The following is a 24,207-nucleotide window of genomic DNA, read 5'->3' on the forward strand; positions in this document are numbered from 1 at the left end:
TTCATATTACTGTAAAAGAATTTATTGTTTAATCATTCTTTCACCCCTCAGCCCCATCCAACCACTCATTCTGCTTTTCTGGTCATTCTAAAAGCTGAATATAGTACCCTTTATGGAAGATGAAAAGCAATGTGAACATCAATACTTTTCAGCATGCCTTTATTAGGCACTATGCCACTGTGCATGGAGTGCTGGTTTGCAACAAGCAAGATTTTCCTAGGGCTCCACAGGGTAGTCCTTTTTCAAGGTCACTGGGACACTCATGGACTTGAAATGCCGCTGTCCATCTAAATACAGCATGGACTCTGAAACACAAGAAAGACAGCTCTGGAGAAATGTGCAGCACCCTAGACAATCATTTAGATGAATAACTACCTGGGAATACTAGGGAGAGCAACTATGCTGAGAGAGCAGACCCTGACTTCATCCTGTTTGTTGGTTGCACTAGGCTCTCATTATCAGTGGCTGTTTGCAGTTTGAACCAGCTCCATGTACAATAGCTGTGCAAAGCAGCAACAGTCACTCCTGGGGCCCAAAAGTTATCTTTAGTTTTCAGGGCTACAGAACTTTGAAACCCAAATCTCCCAAAGACATGCTTCTGGATTAACAGGCTTGGGGACACTGCTAAGGATAATTTAAAAGAAGAGGGGTGGAAATATAACTCAGTGGTGGAGTACAGGTTTAGCTCATGTGAATCCCTGGGTTTGGAGGTAATTTAAAAGATGAAGGCTGGGAATATAACTCAGTGGCAGAGTATTTGCCTAACACATAAAAACCCCTGAGTTCAACCCCCTGCCACAGAAAAAAAAGAATTTTTTCTTGAGAATTTCTTTCTTTCATTAGGAATAAGCAATCACCACAACTTACCTCCGTATGTTCTGGGGCAAATCAAGGGTACTTCTTTTTCTGACATGAATGTAAAATGAAAGACATTGGTGGTCATATGCTCATTACGCTCAAGAGAGGCCACTTCACTATGTACTCTGACTTGAATGTAATTTTCCTGAGTAAAGCATACCTAACAGATTATAGACAAAAGATTTAATCAGTTGTTTTAGGAAGGAGGAAAGAAATCAGTCATAAAAGAAACACAGAAGGTAAAACCTTCTTTTCTAAACCCAAATGACAAAAAATACTTTTCACCTTTCATGACACACCTACCTGTGAAGAAAGGAAGAGCAATGAGCCAACTTCAACGGGTTTCTGAAACATGATATCATCTACTGTCACCACAAATGGCCGGGAACCACTATTGGAGAAAGCCCAAAATTGGAGTGAACTACAAAATTCAGGTCTAAAATGTTTCCCTTAACAATTCACTGATGCAAAATAACAAAGGTCAAAAAATAAATGTAAAGAACGGGAAAATTATCAAATGCAGCTACTAAGAGGGCGCTGTTCATTAAAGTAAAATTCTGGGACTGGATATGCTCTAAATACACTGTATTCATGTATGGCATTACCTAGGAATTATGATAAAAGTTTTTCATTCAAAAAAATCTGAGGCATTTAACTTTGATTTTAGAATGTTAGCCCATTAATTAAAGACCTACTGAAAAAATACAGCAATACAAAAAAGGGAAAAGAAACAATGATTTGGGACCTATATGGTCAGTGCTATCTCTTATATAATTCACCGATTTAGAACATGAAGAGACACATAAACACACACACACAAAAAAACCCAAAACAACAATAAAATGTGCCCACAAGCATGTGAGCCCATGCATACACAGATCTTATAAAAAGCATAATCCTATAGTGCAGTTCAGAGTGGTTTAAAATGTTTCCTTTCAATGGAATAAAATAACTTGCTTTTCAGAAGTTAACATAAGTCAAACTCACCCAAAACTACAAGCAGTAGCCCATCCAAGTTCATATGCTTTCCTCATAAGAAAACCACCAAAGATCCGATTGAAAATGTTCCGCTCCTATCAAATAAATAAATGAGTATTAATAAATAAAAGTTTGTGGCTACCCTTATATAGAGAACAAAGAAATTAACAATATCATAAGAAAGGTACATTTAAAGGTGTGTCAAATTTTAGACAATTATCATGAATGCAATCCAGCACATTCAGAAGACTGCTCACAAAGTTCTAGTACCTGAGGGTGACAAATATCCAAGCTCTTGAGTTTTGTATCCTCCATCCACACTGACCTTGGAGGCAAAATTCGACTATGAAAACTTATAGTCCTGTGCAAGTGGAGATGAATGAAACCCAGTTACTGTCATGTTTTCACTGTGGAGAGGAAATAGGTAATAAACATTCTCCATTCAAGTGTGGCTCTGGAGAAGACCTTGGACTCGACTGCTTTCTCAACTTGCAGTCTCCCCGTCTTAACTTACTTTGGATCCAGTGTGCTAAGAAACAGCTCATGTATGGCATTCCTCTCCTCGGGACTGGGAGCCATTTTCAGTAAGGAAATGGAGCTAAAGGCAATTCTTCGTCCCTTGTTCACTGGAGTATGCAAGAAGAAGTATGATGATTAGGAGGGTTACCCCACAGCATCTAGGGTGCTTTGCAGCATCCAAAGTATATCTAAGTTTCAAAATCCCACAAGAATATATAATGTGTGTGTGTGTGTGTGTATATATATTTATATATATATATACACACACACATCTCCAAGAGAAGGCTGCAGAGACCACATGAAATTTCCAGAGATGGACCAGGGACACAGTTGAGTGGTAAAACACTTTATGCACAAGTACAAGGCCCTGGGTTCCAATCTGAAACCACAAAAGAAACCGTTTTTTCCCAGCAAGTATTTTCTTTTTTTTAATCTATCTATCTACCTATCTATCTATCTATTTATCTATCTATCTATCTATCTATCTATCTATCTATTTATAGACAGAGTTTCTCTGTATAGCTTTGTGCCTTTCCTGGAACTCACTCTGTAGCCCAGGCTGGCCTTGAACTCAGAGATCCACCTGGCTCTGCCTCCCGAGTGCTGGGATTAAAGGCGTGTGCCACCACTGCCTGTCTTTCTTTTATTTTTTAAGACTTTATTTTGTTTTGTTTTTTGTTTTTTCGGGATAAGGTTTCTCTGTGTAACAAGCCCTGGCTGTTCTGCAACTTGCTCTATAGACCAGGCTGGCCTCAAACTCACAGAGATCCACCTGCCTCTGCCTCCCAAGTGCTGGGATCAAAGGCATGCACCACCACCAACCAGCTAAAGAATTTTTTATAATGATTTATTTTTATTTTATGTGCATTTGGTGTTTTGCCTGCATATATGTCTGTATGAGGATGTCAGGTACCCTGGAACTTGAGTTACAGGCATGTATGAGCTGCCATGTGGGTGCTGGGAATTGAACCCAAGGCCTCTAGAATAGCAGCCAGTACTCTTGACAACTGAACCACCCTTCCAGCCTGAGCATTTTCTTTCAGATGGAAATTATATCAGTTTAGTATGAGGACACTGGTTATCATATTGATCTACATCCCTGACCTGACTTGCATTTAAAGCACTAAGATATAATAATTCCCATTTCATGAAAAATAGCTACCAATGTTCCAGTACATGGCCCTGTACCCATGTACATCCTGGCAGCACTAAGTGGACTCAGTTTAAAAAAAAAAAGAGTACATGAAGTTGGGAGGGAAAAGTGGGGAAGGAAGGAAAAGAAGGGCAGGGATTGGGGTAGATTTAATCAAAAGACACTGTATGCATGTATGAAATTCTCAAGCAATAAAAAACGAAAGACAAATTGCTTCATTTAATACTGTCTCATCAATGAAACTGTTCAAAGCATGAACTCCATGAGAAAAAATACAACATATTTTTACTATCAAAAACTTCCTGATATGAGTAAGGCGTCTGACTGCTATAAGGAGTCACATAATCTTCAAGAATCCCTTCTATGGGAAAATTAATATGCTTTACATTTTTGTTTTACTATAAACAAATTAACATACATTCTCCTTGTCTAAAGAGCTCTTCTTCTTCTGCATTTTCAGGGATGAGTGGATTTACAAATGCCGGCCTAAAGAAAAGAGAAAAATTCAGTTTAAGATGTGGGCTTGATGGCTTACCTCTGTAATCTCAAGATTAGGGATGCTAAGATATGAGGATGTCAAGTGTATGCTATTTATGCTATTATCTAATAAAAAATTAAGACCAACTGCCTGCCAGTTTTAAAGTCTTCATCAGGGTTATGTCTCAATGATGGGCGCTGGCCTAGCAAATGTAAGGCCCTGGGAGCCAGCACTGCCAACATGAAAAGGTCTTTTGCCATTTGTTTTAGGTAATACTAACAGTCTCATATATGGACACTGGAACAATTAAGTAAGCCTTCTCCTTACAGACCTAACTATGCACTAGAAAGTTCACATTCTAAAAAGGATACAGAAATTGGGCATGGTGGCACATGCCTGTAATCCTAGCACATGAGAGATAGAGGAAGGAGTCCAAGGTCATCATCATAATGAGTTTGAGGCCAACCTGACCTTCATAAGGCCCTGTCTCATGAAAAGAAAGGGACAAAGAATACAGGATACAGGTACTTGCCACAAAGGTAAACCTGATTCTACTCATTAGGACACAAATATGGGTTTAGAACGTTCTGCAAGACAACTGACTTGGACCCTAAAAATATCTCAATGTCTTTAAAGATAGAAAGCAGGAGGGGTACTTCTGCTAAGCAAACACGATTACCAAATCAAATGCAGGACCTTTAGTGCAGCAGTTCTCAACCTGTGGGTCTCAACCCCACTGGGGTAACATATCAGATATTTACAATATGATTCATAACAGTAGCAAGATTACAGTTATGAGGTAGCAACAAAAAAAAATCTATGGTTAGGGTCATCATAAGGAACTGTATTAAAGGGTCGCAGCATTAGGAAGGTTGAGAACCACTGTTTAGTGGATCCAGAATCTGGGCTGGCACTTCACAAGGATATTTTAGGGAAATCTGGTGAAATCCAAATATGAATCATGTATTAGATAATATAATTGCTTCACTATTAAATAAGTTGGAAACACTGTAATATAAAGCCATCAAAGTCTTGTATGAGAATTACTTTGTTCTTAAGAGACATACACTAAATTACTGAGAGTTGAAATCAACAAAAGCATACGTTTAAGCAATTCAGAAAAAAAAATGATCCATGTGTGTAATTTCATAGGGTAAGAAAGATAAATGTGGTACCATGTTGACTGAGGAATTTAGGTAAAAGGTGTATGAGTAGGATTCACTGCATCATTAAAAATTCTTCAAAATAAAAATAAAACAAATAATAATAACTATAATGAGTCAACAAAAATAACAAATAAAAAAGTTCTTGAAAATAAAAATTGAATTCCTCAAACCAAGACATAAAATTATATATAATATATACATATACAATATACATATATATGTGACATGAAATTAGGACTGAGACAATCTCGGAAATGTAGAGGACAGAAGGAGAAGAAAAAAGATGATTGGGGTCGATAACACACTTGTACAAAAAAAAATGTCTTTATGAGATCCATCATTATGTGCAGTGAATACATGCTGTGATGGTTAGTGTTGTCAATTTGACAGAATCTGGCATCATATGGAAAATAGACCCCTGCATGGGCATGTGAGGGATTATGTAAATTACATTAGCTTCTAGGCACACCTATGGAAGATTACCTTGACAACACTTATTGAGGTGGGAAGACCAGGCCACTATGGGTGGCATTGTTCGCTGGCTGGGATCCCAGACTACAGAAAACAGAAAAAGTGAGCTGAACACTAGCATTCATTCACTGTTAATCTGCTTCCTGATTGTGGATGCAATGTGACCAGTTGCTTTAAGCTCCTGCTGCCTTGATTTTCCTACTATCATAGACCCGTGAGCCCCCAAAAACTCTTTCTCTCTGAAATTCTTTTGTCAGGGTATTTTAGTATAGCAAAAAGAAAAGTAACTAAGATATTACACAACACACACACACACACACACACACACACACACACACACAAACACACTGTATAGGACCAGCAATGTCACTCTGCTCATAAAGGAACTTGATGACAAGCCTGATGACCTGAATTTTATTCCCCAGACCCACATGGTGGAAGAAAAGAACTGACTGTCCTCTCACCTCCATATATGTGCCATGTCAAGTGCATGTACATTTCAATAAATAAAAATTTAAAATGCTTTAAAGCAGTGGTTCTCAACCCTCCTAATGCTGTAACCTTTTAATATAGTTCCTCAAGTTGTGGTGACCCCCAACCAAAAAGTTCTTTTGTTGCTACTTCATAATTGTAATTTTGCTACTGTTATGAACCACAAATATCTGATATGCAAACCCTAAAGGGGTCACAACCATTAAGTTGAGAACCACTGCTTTAAAGACCCAAAAGAACTGAAATGGGAAGTTTGGGAAGTGGAAATTTATCTGCTGGGAGAGAAACCTGAAACAATACCCTGAGTATTTGCAAATGAGTCACTGGCCAGCCACTGTTCACAGAAGGTCAGCTGGAGCTAATACGAGCAGATGAGTATTATTATTTGTTCAAATCACAGTTAAGGCATTTTATCTTTTTTAGAAGCTGGCCATAAACTAACAATCTGCCTGTTTCAATATTCCAAGTGTTAAAATTACAAAAATCATGTGTCACCACAGCTGGCTTAAGGTAATATTCAATCATAACCTAGTTTTCCAAACAAGCTTTCTATATAACAGGAAAAAATCTCATTACTGACTCTTAGGTTAGGTTTCTAATACATACATGATTAGGTTACCAGATTGTTCTGAGAAAATAGCAATAGAGCAGCAATCCCCATACCCAACTAAACAGCCTTCAGTCTGCAGGCCTTGGGCAAGTACCTGTTGCTGGAAACCAAGTATTCACTTTAAGAGTGAAAAAAAGGCCTGTATAGTTAAATTTCACACAGAAATGTCCATTTAAACTCCTGGGGTTTTTTGTTTAACATATATCCTAGCTCTATACACTGAGGCATAGAAATAAGTGACAAAATATTACCAATATAGTTCCAGTTCCTAGATTTTGGAGTGAGATAGTAGTTCCCACTGAAAGGAGCCCCAGGATTCTATAGATAATGGCTGACTCCAGGGTTTTGGAAGGAAGGCTATTAAGATGAAGGCGACAGTACTAGAAGAGATAACTGGAAATATGGGGCATGTGGAAACCTAGTATAGTATAAACTGGAATCTAGTAACCCTAGAGAAGTCCCCAAGTAATGGTGTGCCAAGAGGCATGACATAAGTACAGCAGATGGCAATTCATATTCAGGTGTCAGCCCACCAGAAGTTCAACTCTGATGGGAATGTTTTGTTCAAGCAAGACTTATAAGAATACAGACTCCAGAATGTCTTTTGCTTATGCTGAGATATCACACTGTTGCTGCTACATGCTTTTCTCTGGTATCTGATATGATGTATTTATATATGGGGAGTCCCCCAGTGTCTATAGAGTTCCACAAAAAGCTGTTTTATATCATAGCTCAGGTTGACATAGGAAAATAGTTCAACTTATCCAGCTGCCAAGACAGCTGTACACTATTAGGAGATACAAAGCTTCAAAGTAACTTTAGATTAGACCAGGTGCCTTGATAACGGTTTTTAAGATAAACTACTCCCTAAAAAAGCAGTCCACTTCACTAGGACAATAGCTAGCTGTCTGATTTGTTGAACTAAGGTTAAAGGTGCAAAGCAACTTAATTGCTATGCCAGTTTCTCTTGCTAGGTCTGGCTGATAACTTAGGACAATGATTAACTTAGTTTTATGATACAGGTATGTAATTAGAAGACTCGCAGTTCAGCCAACTAACTGCTTTTATGTTAAGTCCTGAAATCACACTAGTGACAGAGAGCAATTTACAGAGGTCTAGGGACAAATGGTTTTCGTTCAGCTACACAGTGGGGAAAGATTTTCCAACTGGCCAGGGCCACAGAGAATAATCTGACTTCACAGTCCCTGGAAAGAGCTCCAAGTTTCCTTTTTTATGGTCTAAAGTTATACACAGGGCAGAAAAATATATTTTAAGATTTAAAATGCTTTTGGTATCACTGTGCCTTGGAGAGTGTCAAAGTGAGCTCATATTAAGTGAATTAAGGTAAACCGGAATTCTAGCCAAAGCATTTAAGACATAGCTCTCTCCCTGTAAACACTCCCACTCTGAGAGATTCTGGCATTTATGACTAACCACAAAATGTTAATTTAAAATGTTATTACATTTAGAAATATAGGGTATAGTACATGATTTCCTTATTTTTCTTAGACTCTTCAATAGTTTAGTTTTATAACTCCTTTAAAATCCTTATAAGACTACCTCCCTATTAAAATAACAATGATTGGTTCTTTCTTTGAAACTGCAGCCCACCAATTAGGGAGTTGAGATTTATTCATGTGAGTTGTCGGGATAACTCTGTTTCTTATTATTTACTGGAATGTGACCTTCAGATGTAACTCCTATATTCAACATGAAAGATTCTGTTGGGTATATGTAACTGTGAAGAATAAAGAGACTCAGAGTCAACATGAGAGAATAAAGTGAGAAACCATTAAGAGAGTGTGAATTCTTTCCTTTCCCTAAAAATCCTCAGATAGAGAAAAGTCTTAGCACCACTAACACCGTGGATTCCTTGCAAGCCCTGTGTTCAGACTTGGAGCTGGTTCCCCAAGGCTACAATAATAAAGGATATAGACCCTAAACTGTCCATCTTCTATAATCAGGCAAGGTTCCTAGCAGTGGGACTGGAACATCAACTCAGTCACAAAACCTTCGACCTACAATCTGTTCTGCCTGCAAAATGTACTGGAGTAATGGTGGCACAAAACTTGTGGGAGAGGCCGATCAACAACTGGTCCAACTTGAGGCCCATTCCACAAGAGGGAGCCCATGCCTGACACTGGCTGGATGACCAGGAACAAGAGGCAGGATAGTCCAGAGATCTAAGATAGAACCAAACACGACTGGCAAAAAAAGGAAAAAAAAAGGCAAAGAAATGATCCAATTCCTAATGATATTTTGCTATACTTGTAGATCAGTGCCTAGCCCAATTGTCATCAGAATGGCATCATCCAGCAACTGATGGGAGCAGATGGAGAGACCTACAGCAAAACATTAGGCAGAGCTCAGGGAATCCTGCTGAAGAGGGCAAGGAAGTGTTGTAGGAGCCAGAGGGGTCAAGACACCATGAGAATACAGCCCACAGAATCAATTACACAGGGCACAGAGCAACTCACAGAGACTGAAGAGACAAACACAGACCCTGTATGGGTCTGAGCTAGGTCCTCTGCATATACGTTATGGCTGTATAGCTTAGAGTTCCTATGGGACTCCTAACAATTGGAGTGGAGCGGGTGTCTGTGACTCTTTTGCCTGCACTTGGGACCCTTTTGTTTTTGAAGGGAAACAGAGGAGGGAGAGGTCTAAGGGAGAAAGGAGGTGGGGGAAGGGTCTGGGAGGAGTGAAGGTAGGGGAACTGCAGTCAGGATGAAATATATAAAAGAATAAAAGGGGGGAAAAGAGTGAGCCTACACCATCTTGACATACCAGAGGACAGGAAGGTATAACAGACTAATGGGGTAGATAAGTGCTCCTCTTAGACTTACAGAGAGAAGCTTCTTTGTGTAGTGGCCAGAGGTTAACTGTTGAGTGCTCATCTCTAAATGAGGTTCTTTACCAGCCATTCCTGGCTCAGGGAACTGTTAGGATATACATATAGGAGCAGGAAGATGAGGAAGAATGCTGTGAAAAACTATCTTCTGGATATATATGACAAGACATTTTATATTCATGAACTCACAGCAACTGTGGTTACCTGCACTAACTGGAGGCCATAAACATTTCATCATGGAAGGGGAGAAGCTCATGAAGTCTTGCCCCTCCCAGGAAGTTGCCTGGGGGAAGCCACCATTTTCTTCAGTGGTGTAGCTACTGATAAGTTACTCATGTTCCAATAAATAACACTCCCTCATCCTCACAGAAGCAACCCTAATTTAACTCAGTGGATCATAGAAAAAGACAAGAAAGTAGGAGAGGTCTTATTGGGAAGAAAGGGGTTCAGCAGGTATGGGGAGAAGAGTAGAGAATGAGAATAAGAGGAGAAAGAGGTAGATATGATCAAACTACATTGTGTGTGTGTGGGGGGTGTCTGAAACTATCAAAGAGTAAATAAATAGGGGACAGGGAACTGGAATTAAAAATTTTGTTGAAATCCTGGTGTTTGGATTATGATTAGTAATACAAAGAAATTATTTTCTTTTTATTATTTCCTTAACTCCACTTTCATGATTAACTAGGAAAATAGTGCAATGAAATATTATCATTGTAAATACAAATTATCAAAAATTGAAAACAAAAAACTAATGGGGATAGGCTGAAAGGACAAAGGTGTCCCATCTCTTCCAGCAGAAGATGATACAACCTGAACATCAAGAAAAGCAAGGACTACAGTTGGTTGAAATATACATTAATATACCAAATCCATGGAAGTCAGACACATTTTTTAAAGAGAAAAAAAGAAATGCAAATATGTCCTTAGCAAATGGACCAACTGTTTATTCTGAAAAATATGTGCATGTGTGCATGTGTGTGTGTGTGTGTCTGTGTGTATAATATATACCAACTTCCAAAGCTGTCTTCTAACCTACACACATTCTCTCTCTCTCTCTCTCTCCTCTCAATAAATATATAAATAGAAGCCTGAACCGTCATGGCTGCGCCCATGTAACCTAGCACCACCGCAGCAGATCAGTGGCAGTGCAGGTCCGCGGGGTTAGGAGCCACTATGCTGCGGGCGGCCTGGCGCTCACTGAGCTCCGTCCGTGATGATGCAGTGGCACAGGCGCCAGTGTCTGCACTGCGGGGGGACGGAAGCGCCAGTCTGGCTTTAGCACACTGCGGCCTGCAGCCTCTGAGTCTCCTGCATGCTGTCCATGCATACGCCATCCAGAAACTAGTCCAGCCCAACCAAGATGATGAGCCACCCCCTTCCACATCCACCAAAGAATACAAGAACATTATCCCCAGAATGGAAAAGGTTGATGATGTTGTGAAAAGAGTCTTGTCTTTAGAAATGGCCAAAAAGAAAGAGAAGTTGAAAATCAAGCAAGAACAATGGATGAGCAGGATTTCGGAAAACCCTGAGGATTCCAGAACCTTGGAGGCTCGAGTTGCTGCCTTGACTGTCAAGATGAGCAGTTATGAAGAACATATGCAGCAACATCCAAAGGACAAAACCCACAAACACCATCTGCTGATGAGCATCGACCAAAGGAAAAAGATGCTCAAACTCCTTCAGCAGACCAACTACGAAAAGGCTTGCAGAGAGCTGGAGGTGGAGTATACCTTACCCCCTCTGCACTTCCAGAAGGTCCACCGCAGCATCCTTGCCAAGAAGGCCCTGTGTACTCGGGTATTCCAGGAGGTGCAGAAGGGGAAGAAGCAAAGAAGGGCCTTAAAAGCTGCTGCAGTGGTTGCCAAAAAGCAAAGCAGCCAGGGGGTCCAGAGAACCCTTCCCAAACCCTACAAGAGGTGACCAAAGAAAACTAATGAAGTCCGTTCTACCTTGAAAATAAATAAATAAACAAACAAACAAATAAATAAATAAGATGGAAGTAGTAGTAGCTAATCTAATCACAAGATGAAGAAGAGAAAAAGAACTTCACAATGGAGAATTCAGCCTGTTATTCCTTCAATACACAGATCAATCTTAGCAACATCCCAGGTGGGACCACCAACACCTACTGAACTCATAGAGCCTTTCACAACATTCAGGAACAGTAACACCAAAAATATGCTCTCACCAATCCTGACTTTGAATCTTACATGAAGCTCCAAGTCAATCTTCAGGTACAAGAAACAGTAGGTGCAGGGTACCACATACAAAGAATTAAGATGTCATGATGAAGCAATAAGGCAAAGCCAGCAAGTAGGATATTTTGTGCAAAAGTTAGCCCAACCTTTCTACAAATTAATGATATAAAACAGTAAGAAGGCAGTGGGAACACACAAGTAAGCTAGATTAGAACACACTTAAAAGAATGTACAACTTGTAAGTATATCAAAATCAAAATTGTACATATTCAGGGGATGAATCATATGGCATGAGTTACATCTCAATAAATCTATTTTAAAAAACAGATTTATGAGACATAAAATCAAGCATAACATGTACACTGAATATGGATCCTAATTTGAACAAAGAGAAACTAAGTATGAATGAATACTAAACTATATTAAAGATTACTTATATTTGTTAGGTGTGATAACGGTAATATAGTTTTGAACTTTTATGAGTTTATTTTTTCAGTGCTAGGAATCAAACTCAGAGCCTCACAAATGTTAATCAAACATGCTACCATAGAGGTAAGTCCCTAGCATGGTTATAAAAATTATTTAAGAAAATAGTCAGTACTAGCAATAGTGCAGAGAGTGCCTGAACTGGCCTACCCCGGTAATCAGATTGGTGAATACCCTAACTGTCATCCTAGAGCTTTCATCCAGTAACTGACAGAAACAGATGCAGAGATTCACAGACAAGCATTGGGTTGAGCTCCAGGAGTCCAGTTGAAGAGAGAGAAGACATAGAAGAAGAGAGAAGAGCAAGGAGGCTCAAGATCATTGCTGTGGGATGTCTTTCTGTATGCTGTGAATATGTGTTGCTGTAGTTGGAGTTTTCTCTCCGGGTTCTGCCAAGCCCACTCATAAAATAAACACACAGACGTTTTAGAAACTATATGGCCGTGGCAGGCTTCTAGCTAGCTTTTCTTATATCTTAAATCAACCCATTTCTATTAATCTATAAGTTTTCACATGGCTTGTGGCTTACCGGTACCTTACATCTCGCTTACATCTCTCTGCCTCAGCCTTCCACTTCCCAGAATTTACTTTTCTGCTTGACCCTCCTATACTTCCTGCCTGGCTACTGGCCAATCAGCATTTTATTTATACAGAGCAATATCCACAACATGTTGTTCTGATTGGTTGATAAATAAAGCTACACTGGACTATGGCAAAGCAGCTTAGAGGCAGGTGGAAATCCAAGCAGATAGACAGGAAGGGAAAGGACAGGGGAGAGACACCAGCCTGCCACCCAAGGAACAACATACCAGCAGACCAGTAAAGCCACAGAAAACACATGGCAAAACATAGATTAATAATTATGGGTTAATTTTAGATATAAGAGTTAGTTAGCAAGAGGTCTGCCATAGACTATATAGTTTGTAAATAATATATGCCTTTGTGTGTTTACTTGGGTCTGAGCAGCTGCGGGACTGGTCATAGGAAACCTTCTGACTACAGATCATGGTGGGGAAATCTAAAGAGACAACTGAATCAAACTAGTGGGAAATCATGAACTACTTTAGACCAACAGCTAGGAACCTGCATGGGACTGGACTAGGCCCTCTGCATATGGGAGACAGTTCTGTAGCTGGGTCTGTTTGAGGGGCCCCTGGTAGTGGGATTAGGACCTATCCCTAGTATATGAACTGGCTCTCCAGAGCACCTTATCTATGGTGGGATGCCTTGCTTAGCCTTGATGCAGGGGGGAGGGTCTTGGTCCTGCCTCAACTGAATGTACCAAGCTTTGCTGACTCCCCATGGGAAGACTTACCCTTTTGGAGGAGGGGATGGGGGATGGGCTGGGGAGAGAGCAGGAGGAGGGATGAGAGCAGGATCTGTGGTTGGTATATAAAATGAATAAAAAATTTTCTTAAAATAAAAATAAACAAAAAAAGAGTTAGTGTTGGTATCACAATACTTGAATTCAAGATATATTATAGGCCTGATATGATAATACATACCTATAATCCTAGCACTGGGGAGGCTATGACAAGAAGATTGCAAATAAGAGAACAACCTAGCCTATATAGGGCATCCAATGTAAGCATGGAATAATTGCTAGACTTTGCCTCCAAACCAAAAAAAAATCTGCCTTTGTTAGTGCATACCTGTAATATTCAGACTTAAGATGGAGTTCAAGGTCATTCTCTGTTGTAGAATATTCCTTTACACTGTCTGAAGATGTGTTGCTGTGACTGGTTTAATAAAAAGCTAAATGGTCAATAGCTAAGCAGGAGGTATAGCAGGGACTTCTGGACAGAGAGAGCTCTGAGAGGAAGAAAGGTGGAGTCATGAGCCAGACATGGGATAACCGGGATGGGCATAATGCAAATGAGGTAACAACAATCATGTGGCAGCACATAGATTAAAAAAATATGGGTTAATTTAAGTTATAAGAACTAGTTAGAAACAAGCCTAAGCTAAGGTTGAAATTTCATTGCTGTGGGAAATTCTGTATGTCAAATGTGTTGCTCTGATTGGTTAAAATAAATAAAGTGCTGATTGGCCAGCAGCCAGGCAGGAAGGATAGGGTAGGCAGGACAAGAAGGAGGAGAACTGTGGGAAGTGGACACTGCCAGCCGCTGCCATGACAAGGAAGATGTAAGGTATTGGTAAGCCACAAGCCACGTGGCAAAGTATAGATTAACAGAAATGGGCTAAATATAAGAGTAAGAGCTAGACAATGATAGGCCTGAGTTAATGGCCAAGCAGTTTAAATAATTAAATGTCTGTGTGTTTATTTTGTAAGTGGGCTACTGGATTGCTGGGGCTTAGTGGGACCTGGAGAGAAGCTCTCCAACTACATTTCATAATTAATAATAAGTCTCTATATAGTTTTTTTTGAGCTGCCAGCCCTGTGGGAGCCCATTTTCAGGTTCCTCATGGCTTTACCCAGCAGGTCTGCATGGAGAGGATGATTGAACCACAGGCTTGAGTGCAGGTGTCTGAGATGGTCTGCACTTGACTGTGCTGGGGGGAAGTCTTTTGCTCTGCCCCTTTGCGTTTCTATAAATACCCTAGGGCAGAGAGAGTCAGGGCTCATTAGAATAGGTTCCAGGTCCTCTTGAGGCTATCCTGTATTTTCTATCTGTTTATCTCCACAATATAAATCCTTCTATCTAATATTTCCTGCTGCTCACACTCAAGAAAACTCTGGGGAACTATGGGGTTGGTGGGTAAATGCCCTGCACGGCCCCAAAAGAAAAATCTGCCTATAATTTCAGTTACACACAGTGTAAGGATAGCTTGGGCTATGCTAGACCCTGTCTCAAAAAACAAATAATACATATACAGAGATTTTAAAAAGCAAAATACAATGTCATTGGCATTAAAACACATACAGATCAGTGGAAGGTAATAGATTATAAGTATAATAACTTAACTACAGTATGTAGTACAAAGGAAAGTCTTCTTAACAAAGGGTGCTAGGAAAACTGGGTACACACACATAGAAGAAAAAAAACTAGACTCATCTCTGAGCACTTAAAAACATGAACTAGCCTAGTGGTGGTGGCACACACCTTTAATCCCAGCATATGGGAGGCAGAGGCAGACAGACCTCTGTGAGTTTGAGGGCAGCCTGGTCTACAGAGTGAGTTCCAGGACAGCCAGAGCTACACAGAGAAACCCTGCCTTGAGAACAAAACAAAACAAAAGAATGAACTAAGCACTTAAATCTAAGATCTGAAACCATTACAAGAAAGAAAAAGTCAATGTAGTGATGCCTAACGATATTCTGCTTAGCCCAGTTGTCATCAGAGAGCCTTCATCCAGCAACTGATGGAAACAGATGCAGAAATCCACAGCCAAACATTAGGCCAAGCTCAGAGGAATACTTTGGAAGAGGGAGAGAAAGGAGTGTAGGAGCCAGAGGGGTCAGGGACATCACAAGAAAACCCACAGAATCAACTAACCTGGGCTCATAGGGGCTCACAGAGACTGAACCAACAACCTGGGAGCCTGCATGGGACTGACCTAGGTACTCTGAGTATATGTTACAGATGTGTAGCTTGGTCCTCTTGTGGGACTCCTAACTCTTTTTACAGGCCTTTGGGACCCTACTCCTCATACTGGGTTGCCTTGCCCAACCTTACTACAAAGGGAGGTGCTTAGTCTTACTGAAACTTGATATGCCATGTTTTGTTGATACTCATGGGAGACCTGCACTTTACTAAACAGAAATGGAGGAGGAGTGGATTGGGGGTGGGAACAGAGGGGGGATGGAGGGTGGAGGGACTGGGAGAAGAGGAGGGAAAGAAAAAAAAATAGAGGACACACTTAGGGACACTGAAATGGGTAAGGACTTTTGAGAAAATATCTTTTAGACAGAGAACAAAAGGAAAAATAAGCAAATGGGATTACATCAAAATAAAATGATTCTACTGAGCAAAGGAAACACTCAACTGAGTACAAAGAGGACCTATAGAATGGGAGAAAATCTTTACAAGCATATATTTTAGAAGGAGTTGATATCCAGAGCACATGTTACTCAAAAGAATTTAATAAACTAATTTAAATATGGGCAAATGATATGAATAGCTCCCCCACCCAAAGAAATGAGTGGCTAACAAATAAGTGAAAAAGTATTTAATATCTTTAGCTATCAGAGAGTCAGCAAGTTAAATGAGACACCAATTCACCCCCAAGTGGCTATGTTTTTTAAAAAAATTAATGCTAGCAATGATATGGAGGAAAAGGAATGTAGATGGTCTTGGAGGGAATGTAAATTAGTAAAGCCATCATAGAGAACTCTTTTTTTTTAGAAATAGATGTGCCATACGGCCCATTTATCTCTCTTTTATATATATTCAAAGGAAAATTAATTAGCATACCAGAGATACCTGTACACCCCTATTAGTGCATTGTAGCACTATTAACAATCACTAGGATAACTGAGTCAGCTTAGGTATCCATCAACTGTAGTAGAATATTTTAAGGTGTGTTACTTTTGTTTATGTTGCAGTTGTTTAACTCTTTGAAGCTGTGTTACTGTGCCTGTGTACAACACCTGATGGTCTAATAAAGAACAGGCCAAAAGATTGCAAGATAAAAGATAGGTGGGGCTGGCAAGCAGAGAGAATATATAGAGGGAAAAATCTGGGAGGCGGGGAGGAGAAAACTGGGAAGAGAGAGCTAAGATAGAGGAGCCAGAGAAGGATGAAGACTCCAGGGGCCAGCCACCCAGCTACACTGTGAGCCATGGAGTAAGAGTTAAGATGTACAGAAGTTAGAGGATGGAAAAAGCCCAGAGGCAAAAGGTAGTCGGGATAATTAATTTAAGGAAAGCTGGATAGAAACTAAACCAAGGTAAGGCAGGGCATTTATAAGTAATAATAAGCCTTCTTGTGTGATTTATTTGGGAGCTGGGTAGCAGGCCCCCCAAGAAAAGTGTAAAAACAAGCAACAATAATCAACTAATGAATGGAAAAATAAAATGAAATATATATATATAATTTAGCTGTTAGGAATAAAGTTGTTATCTGCAGAAAAATGTACTGAACTAGAGTGCATTATGTTAAGTGAAATAAGCCAAACACAGTAAAACAAGTACCACTTGTTCTCTCTTATTTGCAGAAGCTAAAAACAAGTCAACCTGAAAGTAAAATGGTGACCACCACAGCTGGGAGGTATGGAAGATGAGTTTAATTAGGAAATGGTGTATATAGTTAGTAAATAAAATAAAATATCTACATTCTTAAAAAGATGCCTACACATCACTGGGAGGTAAAATGTCGTTGTGCATGAGATTTGTTTTTAAAATATTATATATCTTCTTTAGAGAAAAAAATGTGAATTTGGAAAATATATTACAAATAAATCTGTTAAATTCAAGTCATAGACATATGGAAATTCATCAGTTTTCTCTGCAGTCTTGTGTATTTTTGAAAATTTTCAAATTAGGGAATTATGAAAAAGCAGCAATTACCCTTTATTTTCTGAATCTCGAGCCACCATTACAAAGGTTGCATCCAAAACAGGCCAAAATTCATCATTTTTGTGCAGCTAAAGAACAAAGAAAAGAAATATAAAGTTGTAAGGAATGCATTTACTGGGAAGTCCGACCACAATTCTGACAGAATATATTATTATTATTATTATATTATTATTATTATTATTATTATTATTATTATTATTATTATTTTAGGTTACTATACAGTGTAGTAAAAACCGTATGTGTGAATATGGTTAAAAATGTCATGCCCCTAAGAACTAAAAGTACTCTAAGTCTAGGTGTTATCCAAATGTTATACCAATGTTAAACTTAGAACCCACTACTACCTCTTTAAGATTGAAAAAACTGGTCAGGTGTGGTAGCACATGCCTGTAATCCTAGCAACTTGGGAAGCTGAGGCAAAACAGTGCCTATGAGTCTGGGGCTAGCCTGGTGGGTTTCAGCTTAACTTGTGTGATTATAGTCTTGTGTGACCATGGTCTTGCCTATTCATATATATATGAATGGCTGAAAAAACTTTCCAGGGTGTTCAACAGCCAAAGCTTTAAGAGAAAATCCAAAGAGAAAAACCAAAGCTAAGAAGATAGCTAGTATTTTGACCCATGCCTTTCAAAGTCAACCAGGACCCAAAGGAAAATACAATCCCTCTGAAAGGGCCCTACAACTGCAGGCCTGATCAGAGAAGCCATAGGGGATCAGGAGGTGAGACTCTAAGCAGTGCATATTGTAGCAGGAATCTTAAAAGGTCTTATTAATGAAATCAAACCCGAGGCCAGTTATTGGGGTGAATGCTGGAAGATCAGAGAAACAGAACAAGCCACAGCTATCTATCTCACCTTGCTAGTTCCTCAGGCGATCCTGTTTCCTCAGGCTGGAAGCTTCTGAGTCCTCCTCCACATGAATCTCAGCTGAACTGTGCTGCTCCAAAGCCTGAATGCTAAACCAGCCAAATGCTTAACTAACTAAAGGCTTAACTAACTCTGGTGCCTGGTTTTCACGTATTATATATCTTTCTACTTTCTGCATCATACCCTGGGATTAAAGGCTGGGTTTCTGGGATTAAAGGCGTGTGTCAACGTGCCTAGCTGTTTCTAAAGTGGCCTTGAACTCAGAGATCCAGAGGTATTTCTGTCTCTGAAATGCTAAGATTAATGGTGTGTGCTACCACTGCCTATCCTTATATTTAATCTTGTGGCCATCCTGTTCTCTGACCCCAGATAAGTTTATTTCCAGGAACACACAATATTTCGGGGAACACAATACCACCACAGCATATCCTGCAGAGTGAAGAGACCCTGGACAGGGAAACTGTAACTAAATGGTGGAAGAATTTGGTAATATTAAACTGGACTAAATAGACACAAGGACTGAGTACTATGCCAGTTACAGGATCTACTCAAATGGATACCATTAAACATCCTGTTCAGGGGAAGAAAACCAGCACATTCCAGTAGTCTCTGAGCAAATCTGTGGTGTTTTAATCAGCCATAAGGAGTCTTACTAGCTCTTCAACTCTTACTATGTTACCACTATTTCATAAACATCCAAGGAATGGTTACTTCTATGCATGGTGCTCCTGTCTTGATCCTAAAACTTTCTCTTTTTTGACTATTGTAATATATATATTGCACTCCAGCCTCAGTTTCCCCTCCCTCTTCTCCTTCCAGTCCCTCCCCCATACACACACCCTGTTCCCACCCCCAAACCACTCCTCCTCCATTTCTGTTTAAGAAAGGGAAGCTCTAATATCCCCTGAGTATCAACAAAACATGGCATATCAAGTTGCTGTGAGACTAAGCACCTTCCCATGTGTTAAGGCTGGGCAAAGTGACCCAGTATGAGGATTAAGGTCCCAAACGCCAGTAAAAGAGTTGGAAACAGCCTCTGTTCCTGTTGTTTGGAGTCCCACAAGAGGACCAAGTTATACAACTGTAATATATATGCACAGTGCCTATCTAAAACAGCAGAGAAACACTTAAGGAGATGTTCAACATCCTAAAACTTTCTTATTGGCATGCTCTATTTTTCCCATTTTAATTATTACTTCCTGTTTACATCTTCAAAAAGTCTATAGGACACACACAAAACATTCACTTCAAGTACAGAACTCAGCCTCATAAATTTAAAAACAAAATTTAGCCTGCTACAATTATATTTTATAAAAACAAAAAATAAATGGTCTGAGATTTTATTTAGATACTCACATGATTACATCAGAACCCAAAGGGAAAAGGGAGTTAGAAAAGTTGTGTTCAAGGAAACAAAAGGGATTCTGTAAAGGCTACTAGAATCCGTTAGAGGCTACTAGCCTAGTAGGAGAATCCATTAACCAGCCTAAGCCCAAGACAAAACTTAAAGAGGCCATTATGTGACATAAAAATGAAAGCCCAGTGGTGTTGGTATGTGCCCTACAATTTGAATCAGCCTCAATTCAAAATTAATGAGATTAAAAACAGGTGAAATGGCATACACCTTTAATTCCAGCACTCAGGAGGCAGAAGCAAGTTGACCTCTGTGAGTTTGGGACCAGCCTGGTCTACAAAATGAGTTCCAGGACAACCAGGGAGACACAGAAAGAAAAAAGAAGCAAAACAACAAAAAATAATGAGCAACAGCCCTATATAGGACATCTGTATCACCACCCAACCCACGGAACACAGCAGAAGAAAGAGCAAAAGAATGTAAGATCCAGAGGGTAGGGAGGAATGCTATGAAAGACCAAACATGTCATAGTCATTGCATCTGGGAACTCAAAGCAGCTGTGGTTACTGTACAAGATTGGCTGTCAACATTGTCAATCATTAATGGGGAGGAGCTACCAGCAGTTAATAGCCACAAACATGGGAGGAACCATTATTTTCAGAGGTATAGCCACTAGTATGTTCCCTACACTCCAGTAAATAACCCCCATATGCTCATGTAAACAACTGATTAAACACTGGATCATGAAAGAAGGGGACTTGTTGAAAAGAGGTTCAAGAAGCAAGAGTAGGATAACAGGTGAAAATGATCAAAATGCATTATATATAGATATAATATGCACAATGATGCCACCATGCCTCAGACACTAGACAATGGTTGCTCTGCTGAGTTTCAGTCTTATAACCTTCTTGTTCTTCTCTTTTGAAATTTGAAATGGGAATGCTTAGCATGTACCATTTATAATATAAGTATTGTTTTTTGATTTTACAGACGCTCACAGCTAATGTTTGCCATGAGTTTCAATAGAAACTTAAAATTTTTAAAAAAGTATTTAATTTTATGTGTGTGTCCTTGTGTGTACCAGAGGCATCAGATCCTCCTGGAGGTGTGTGTGTGTGTGTGTCAGAGGAAAGGGGGGTGACACATGACTGCTGGTGCCAGCAGAGACCAAAGGTATGAGCTACTCCTGACGTGTTCTCTCTCTCTCTCTCTCTCTCTCTCTCTCTCTCTCTCTCTGTGTGTGTGTGTGTGTGTGTGTGTGTGTGTGTCTGTGTGTCTGTGTCTGTGCCAGCAGAGACCAAAGGTATCAGCTACTCCTGAAGTGTTCTCTCTCTCTCTCTCTCTCTCTCTCTCTCTCTCTCTCTCTCTCTCTCTGTGTGTGTGTGTGTGTTTGTGTGTGCCTGTGTCTGTGTCTGTGTCTGTGTCTTCGTCTGTGTCTGTGTCTGTGCCAGCAGAGACCAGAGGCATCAGATCTTCTATTGTAAGATATCCAGAGTGGTTCAGGGAATCAAACTCCAGTCCTTTGTAGTAGTAATCACTCTTTACTGTTGAGCCATCTCTCCAACCCCTGAGACATGGAATTTTAGAACAGAGCTAAAACTGTTAAGGGGACTTTAGACTAAATGCATTTTGCTTTGAGACAGCTATGAGCGTTTGGAGATCACAGGCAAAATGATATAGTTTGAATGTGAAATGTCTCTGATGCACTGATTTGTTTGCTCCTTTAATTAGGTCTCATCTTTTAACGCTTGATCACCAGCTCCTAGCACTGTTTTGGGATGTTGTGGAACCGTTGGGATGTGGATGCTAGATGGCAGAATGATTTCACTAGAGTGGACGTGGACTCTGAAGGTTGCTCTCACTTTTGCTTCTGGATTGTGCTCTCTGATTTATCTGTTGCCATGATATGAGAAGCTCCAATTACATTCTCACTGACAAAAATGCTACCACCCTAACCTGCATGATGGACCAAAATGCCTCTGAAATGGAGCCAAAGTATATCCTCTCTCCTTTACTTTTTTTTGTCAGTGTATTAGTTATTTTTCTATTGCTGGGGTAAAACATCATGACCAAAGCAACCTACAGAAGGGTTTATTTGGGCTTATGGATCCAAAGGGAGAAGAGTCCACCATGGAAAGCACAGCAGCAAGCATGCAGGCTGGAATAGTGAGTTGAGGGCTCACTGCTTGAATCACAAGCAGGAAACAGAGAGACCAAACTAAAAATGGTATGAGTCTTTATAGCTCTCAAAGCCCACCCCAGTGACGTTCTCCACACCTTCTAAACCTACCCAAACAGTGCCACCAAACTGGGAACTGAGTATTCAAATGCTTGAAACTGTGGTGGGGGGACATTTATCATTCAAACCATCAGCTAGTAAAAGATACAAAGGGAAATCAAGGAGTTAAACATCTCACAATGCACTGGCAAGACTTCAGAACTAAGAAATCTTCTGGATAAAATGCCAAAATACCTGTTCTGAGAAATATTGCATAATATATCGCAATCATTTCTTTATGTGGCTGTCTCCCTATGATATGGTAAGGTTCTTGTAGACCCCCCACCATTTTCCTTCACATTTGCCCTTCCAACACTAAGCACAAATACTGGCAGATAAATATGCAATTAGTTTAAAAAAATTAATGAATGGGGCATTTCATGAATGGGCCCTTGTCAAATACAAGCTTTAAGAGAAAGGAACTTTCTGTGTCTTGTTCACTGTCATAAGACATGTTCAGTAATCATGACTGCCAAATTGATTTCATCAACAGATATTGGGAAGTGGGTTGGCTGACTGAAACCCAGGTATTGCTGTTGGTAAGTATACCATCTAGTAGAAGAGAAAAAAATGTTTGTATACTATTTTGTAGGCCCGAGAGTAGCAGGTTCCAGGAAGGAGAGAAAGATTAGCTCTTGAAGAGGGAACAAATGTGCCAAGCTGGAAGAGTCAAAGAAGGGGTTGAGCAAGATGTGATCCCAAAGCACAGTGGGAATGCACAGAATCAGAGCAGAGGGCATTTCAGGTAAAGAAAAAGGCATTAACAGACACTTGTTGCTAAATATTTACATTGTGATTCACTACAATTTACACTTGCTAGTATCACACACTAGGAATGCAAAGATATGTAGCACCATACTCACAGACTACTCAATGACAAGCAGTGAGCACTAAGAAGGTATAAGGGGCTGGGATGTGGCTCACTGGTATAGCACTTGCCTATTATACACAAGGCCCTGGATTCAAAACTTGGCATTGAAAGAACAAAAAATACTCCAGCTACACCTCCCTCTCTGAGTACTCCAGCTTGCGTCATGTTGACACACAAAACCAGCCAGTACACAATGCATGGTTTTCGTGTGTCTATATTTCTGTGTCTTTTCTCTTACTAATATGCTAATCATATTGGATTGAAGGCCCACTCTGCTCCAATATGAACTCGTTTTTTTTATCCTTTTTTTGAGATAGGATTTCTTGTAACAGGTTCTCAAGGATGTGTGAGTATGCAATGGAGGAATAATTTGTGGCTTTAGCATCAGCACAAGTATGAGGCAACCTTACAGAAGCAGTTGGAGGCTCTTCTTTTGTTTGAGGGTTTTGTTTTTCTGAGACAAGTTCATCTACTGTAGTCTATGTTAACATTAAATTCCTCATCCTACTGTCTCCACCTCTCAAGGACAAGGATCATAGGCATGTGTCATAATATCAGACTTTTTTATGGTTTTTCAAGACAGGGCTTTTCTGTGTAGCTTTGGAGCCTGTCCTGGAACTTGCTCTGTAGACCAGGCTGGCCTCAAACTCACAAAGATCCGCCTGCTTCTGCCTCCCGAGTGCTGGGATTACAGGCATGCACCACTATGGCTGGCAGGTTTGTTTGTTTGTTTGTTTGTTTGTTTTGAGAGGGGGGGTGAGCGCCTCACTGTATCACAGGCTGTCCTTCAACTCATAGTAATCTTCCTGCCTTAGCCTAACAAATACTGGAATTAGATGTGTGGTTACTATACTGGCTTTCATTTTATCTAATTATGTCTGTAATGACCCTGTTTTCAAATAATTCCCACCTGTAGGTCTGGAGGTTAGGCCTTCCTCATACCTTTTGGGGGATGAAAGACACACTTCAATTCTTTTCTCTTTGTGGTCCTGGGGTCAAACTCATGTTCTTGCATATACTAGGCAAATACTTTACAACTGAGCTACATACCCACCCCTCAGTCATTAATAGTCATTTGGGTGGCAGTTAAAATAAT

General features: G+C 40.0%; 2 protein-coding genes across 3 annotated transcripts in view; one reads left to right on the forward strand and one right to left on the reverse strand.

Moving 5' to 3' along the window:
* The window catches only part of Acot9 (acyl-CoA thioesterase 9), a 47,320-nt gene continuing 23,113 nt past the window's right edge, over positions 1 to 24,207 (reverse strand). For both annotated transcript variants that reach the window (XM_036175153.1, XM_036175152.1), the window contains 8 exons: positions 17,734 to 17,810; positions 3,927 to 3,994; positions 2,351 to 2,462; positions 2,107 to 2,197; positions 1,846 to 1,931; positions 1,162 to 1,249; positions 868 to 1,018; positions 1 to 305 (listed from right to left, as the gene is read on the reverse strand). In XM_036175153.1, the coding sequence (XP_036031046.1) occupies positions 217 to 305; positions 868 to 1,018; positions 1,162 to 1,249; positions 1,846 to 1,931; positions 2,107 to 2,197; positions 2,351 to 2,462; positions 3,927 to 3,994; positions 17,734 to 17,810 (762 nt within the window). In that variant the 3' untranslated portion in view covers positions 1 to 216. The remainder of the gene's footprint in view (positions 306 to 867; positions 1,019 to 1,161; positions 1,250 to 1,845; positions 1,932 to 2,106; positions 2,198 to 2,350; positions 2,463 to 3,926; positions 3,995 to 17,733; positions 17,811 to 24,207) is intronic.
* LOC118574313 (28S ribosomal protein S15, mitochondrial-like) lies at positions 10,750 to 11,499 on the forward strand. Its single transcript, XM_036175154.1, has one exon. It carries the CDS (start codon positions 10,750 to 10,752, stop codon positions 11,497 to 11,499), a length of 750 nt encoding a protein of 249 aa, XP_036031047.1.

This window comes from Onychomys torridus, chromosome X (genome assembly GCF_903995425.1).
Source record: "Onychomys torridus chromosome X, mOncTor1.1, whole genome shotgun sequence".
NCBI classification, from domain to species: Eukaryota; Metazoa; Chordata; class Mammalia; order Rodentia; family Cricetidae; genus Onychomys; species Onychomys torridus.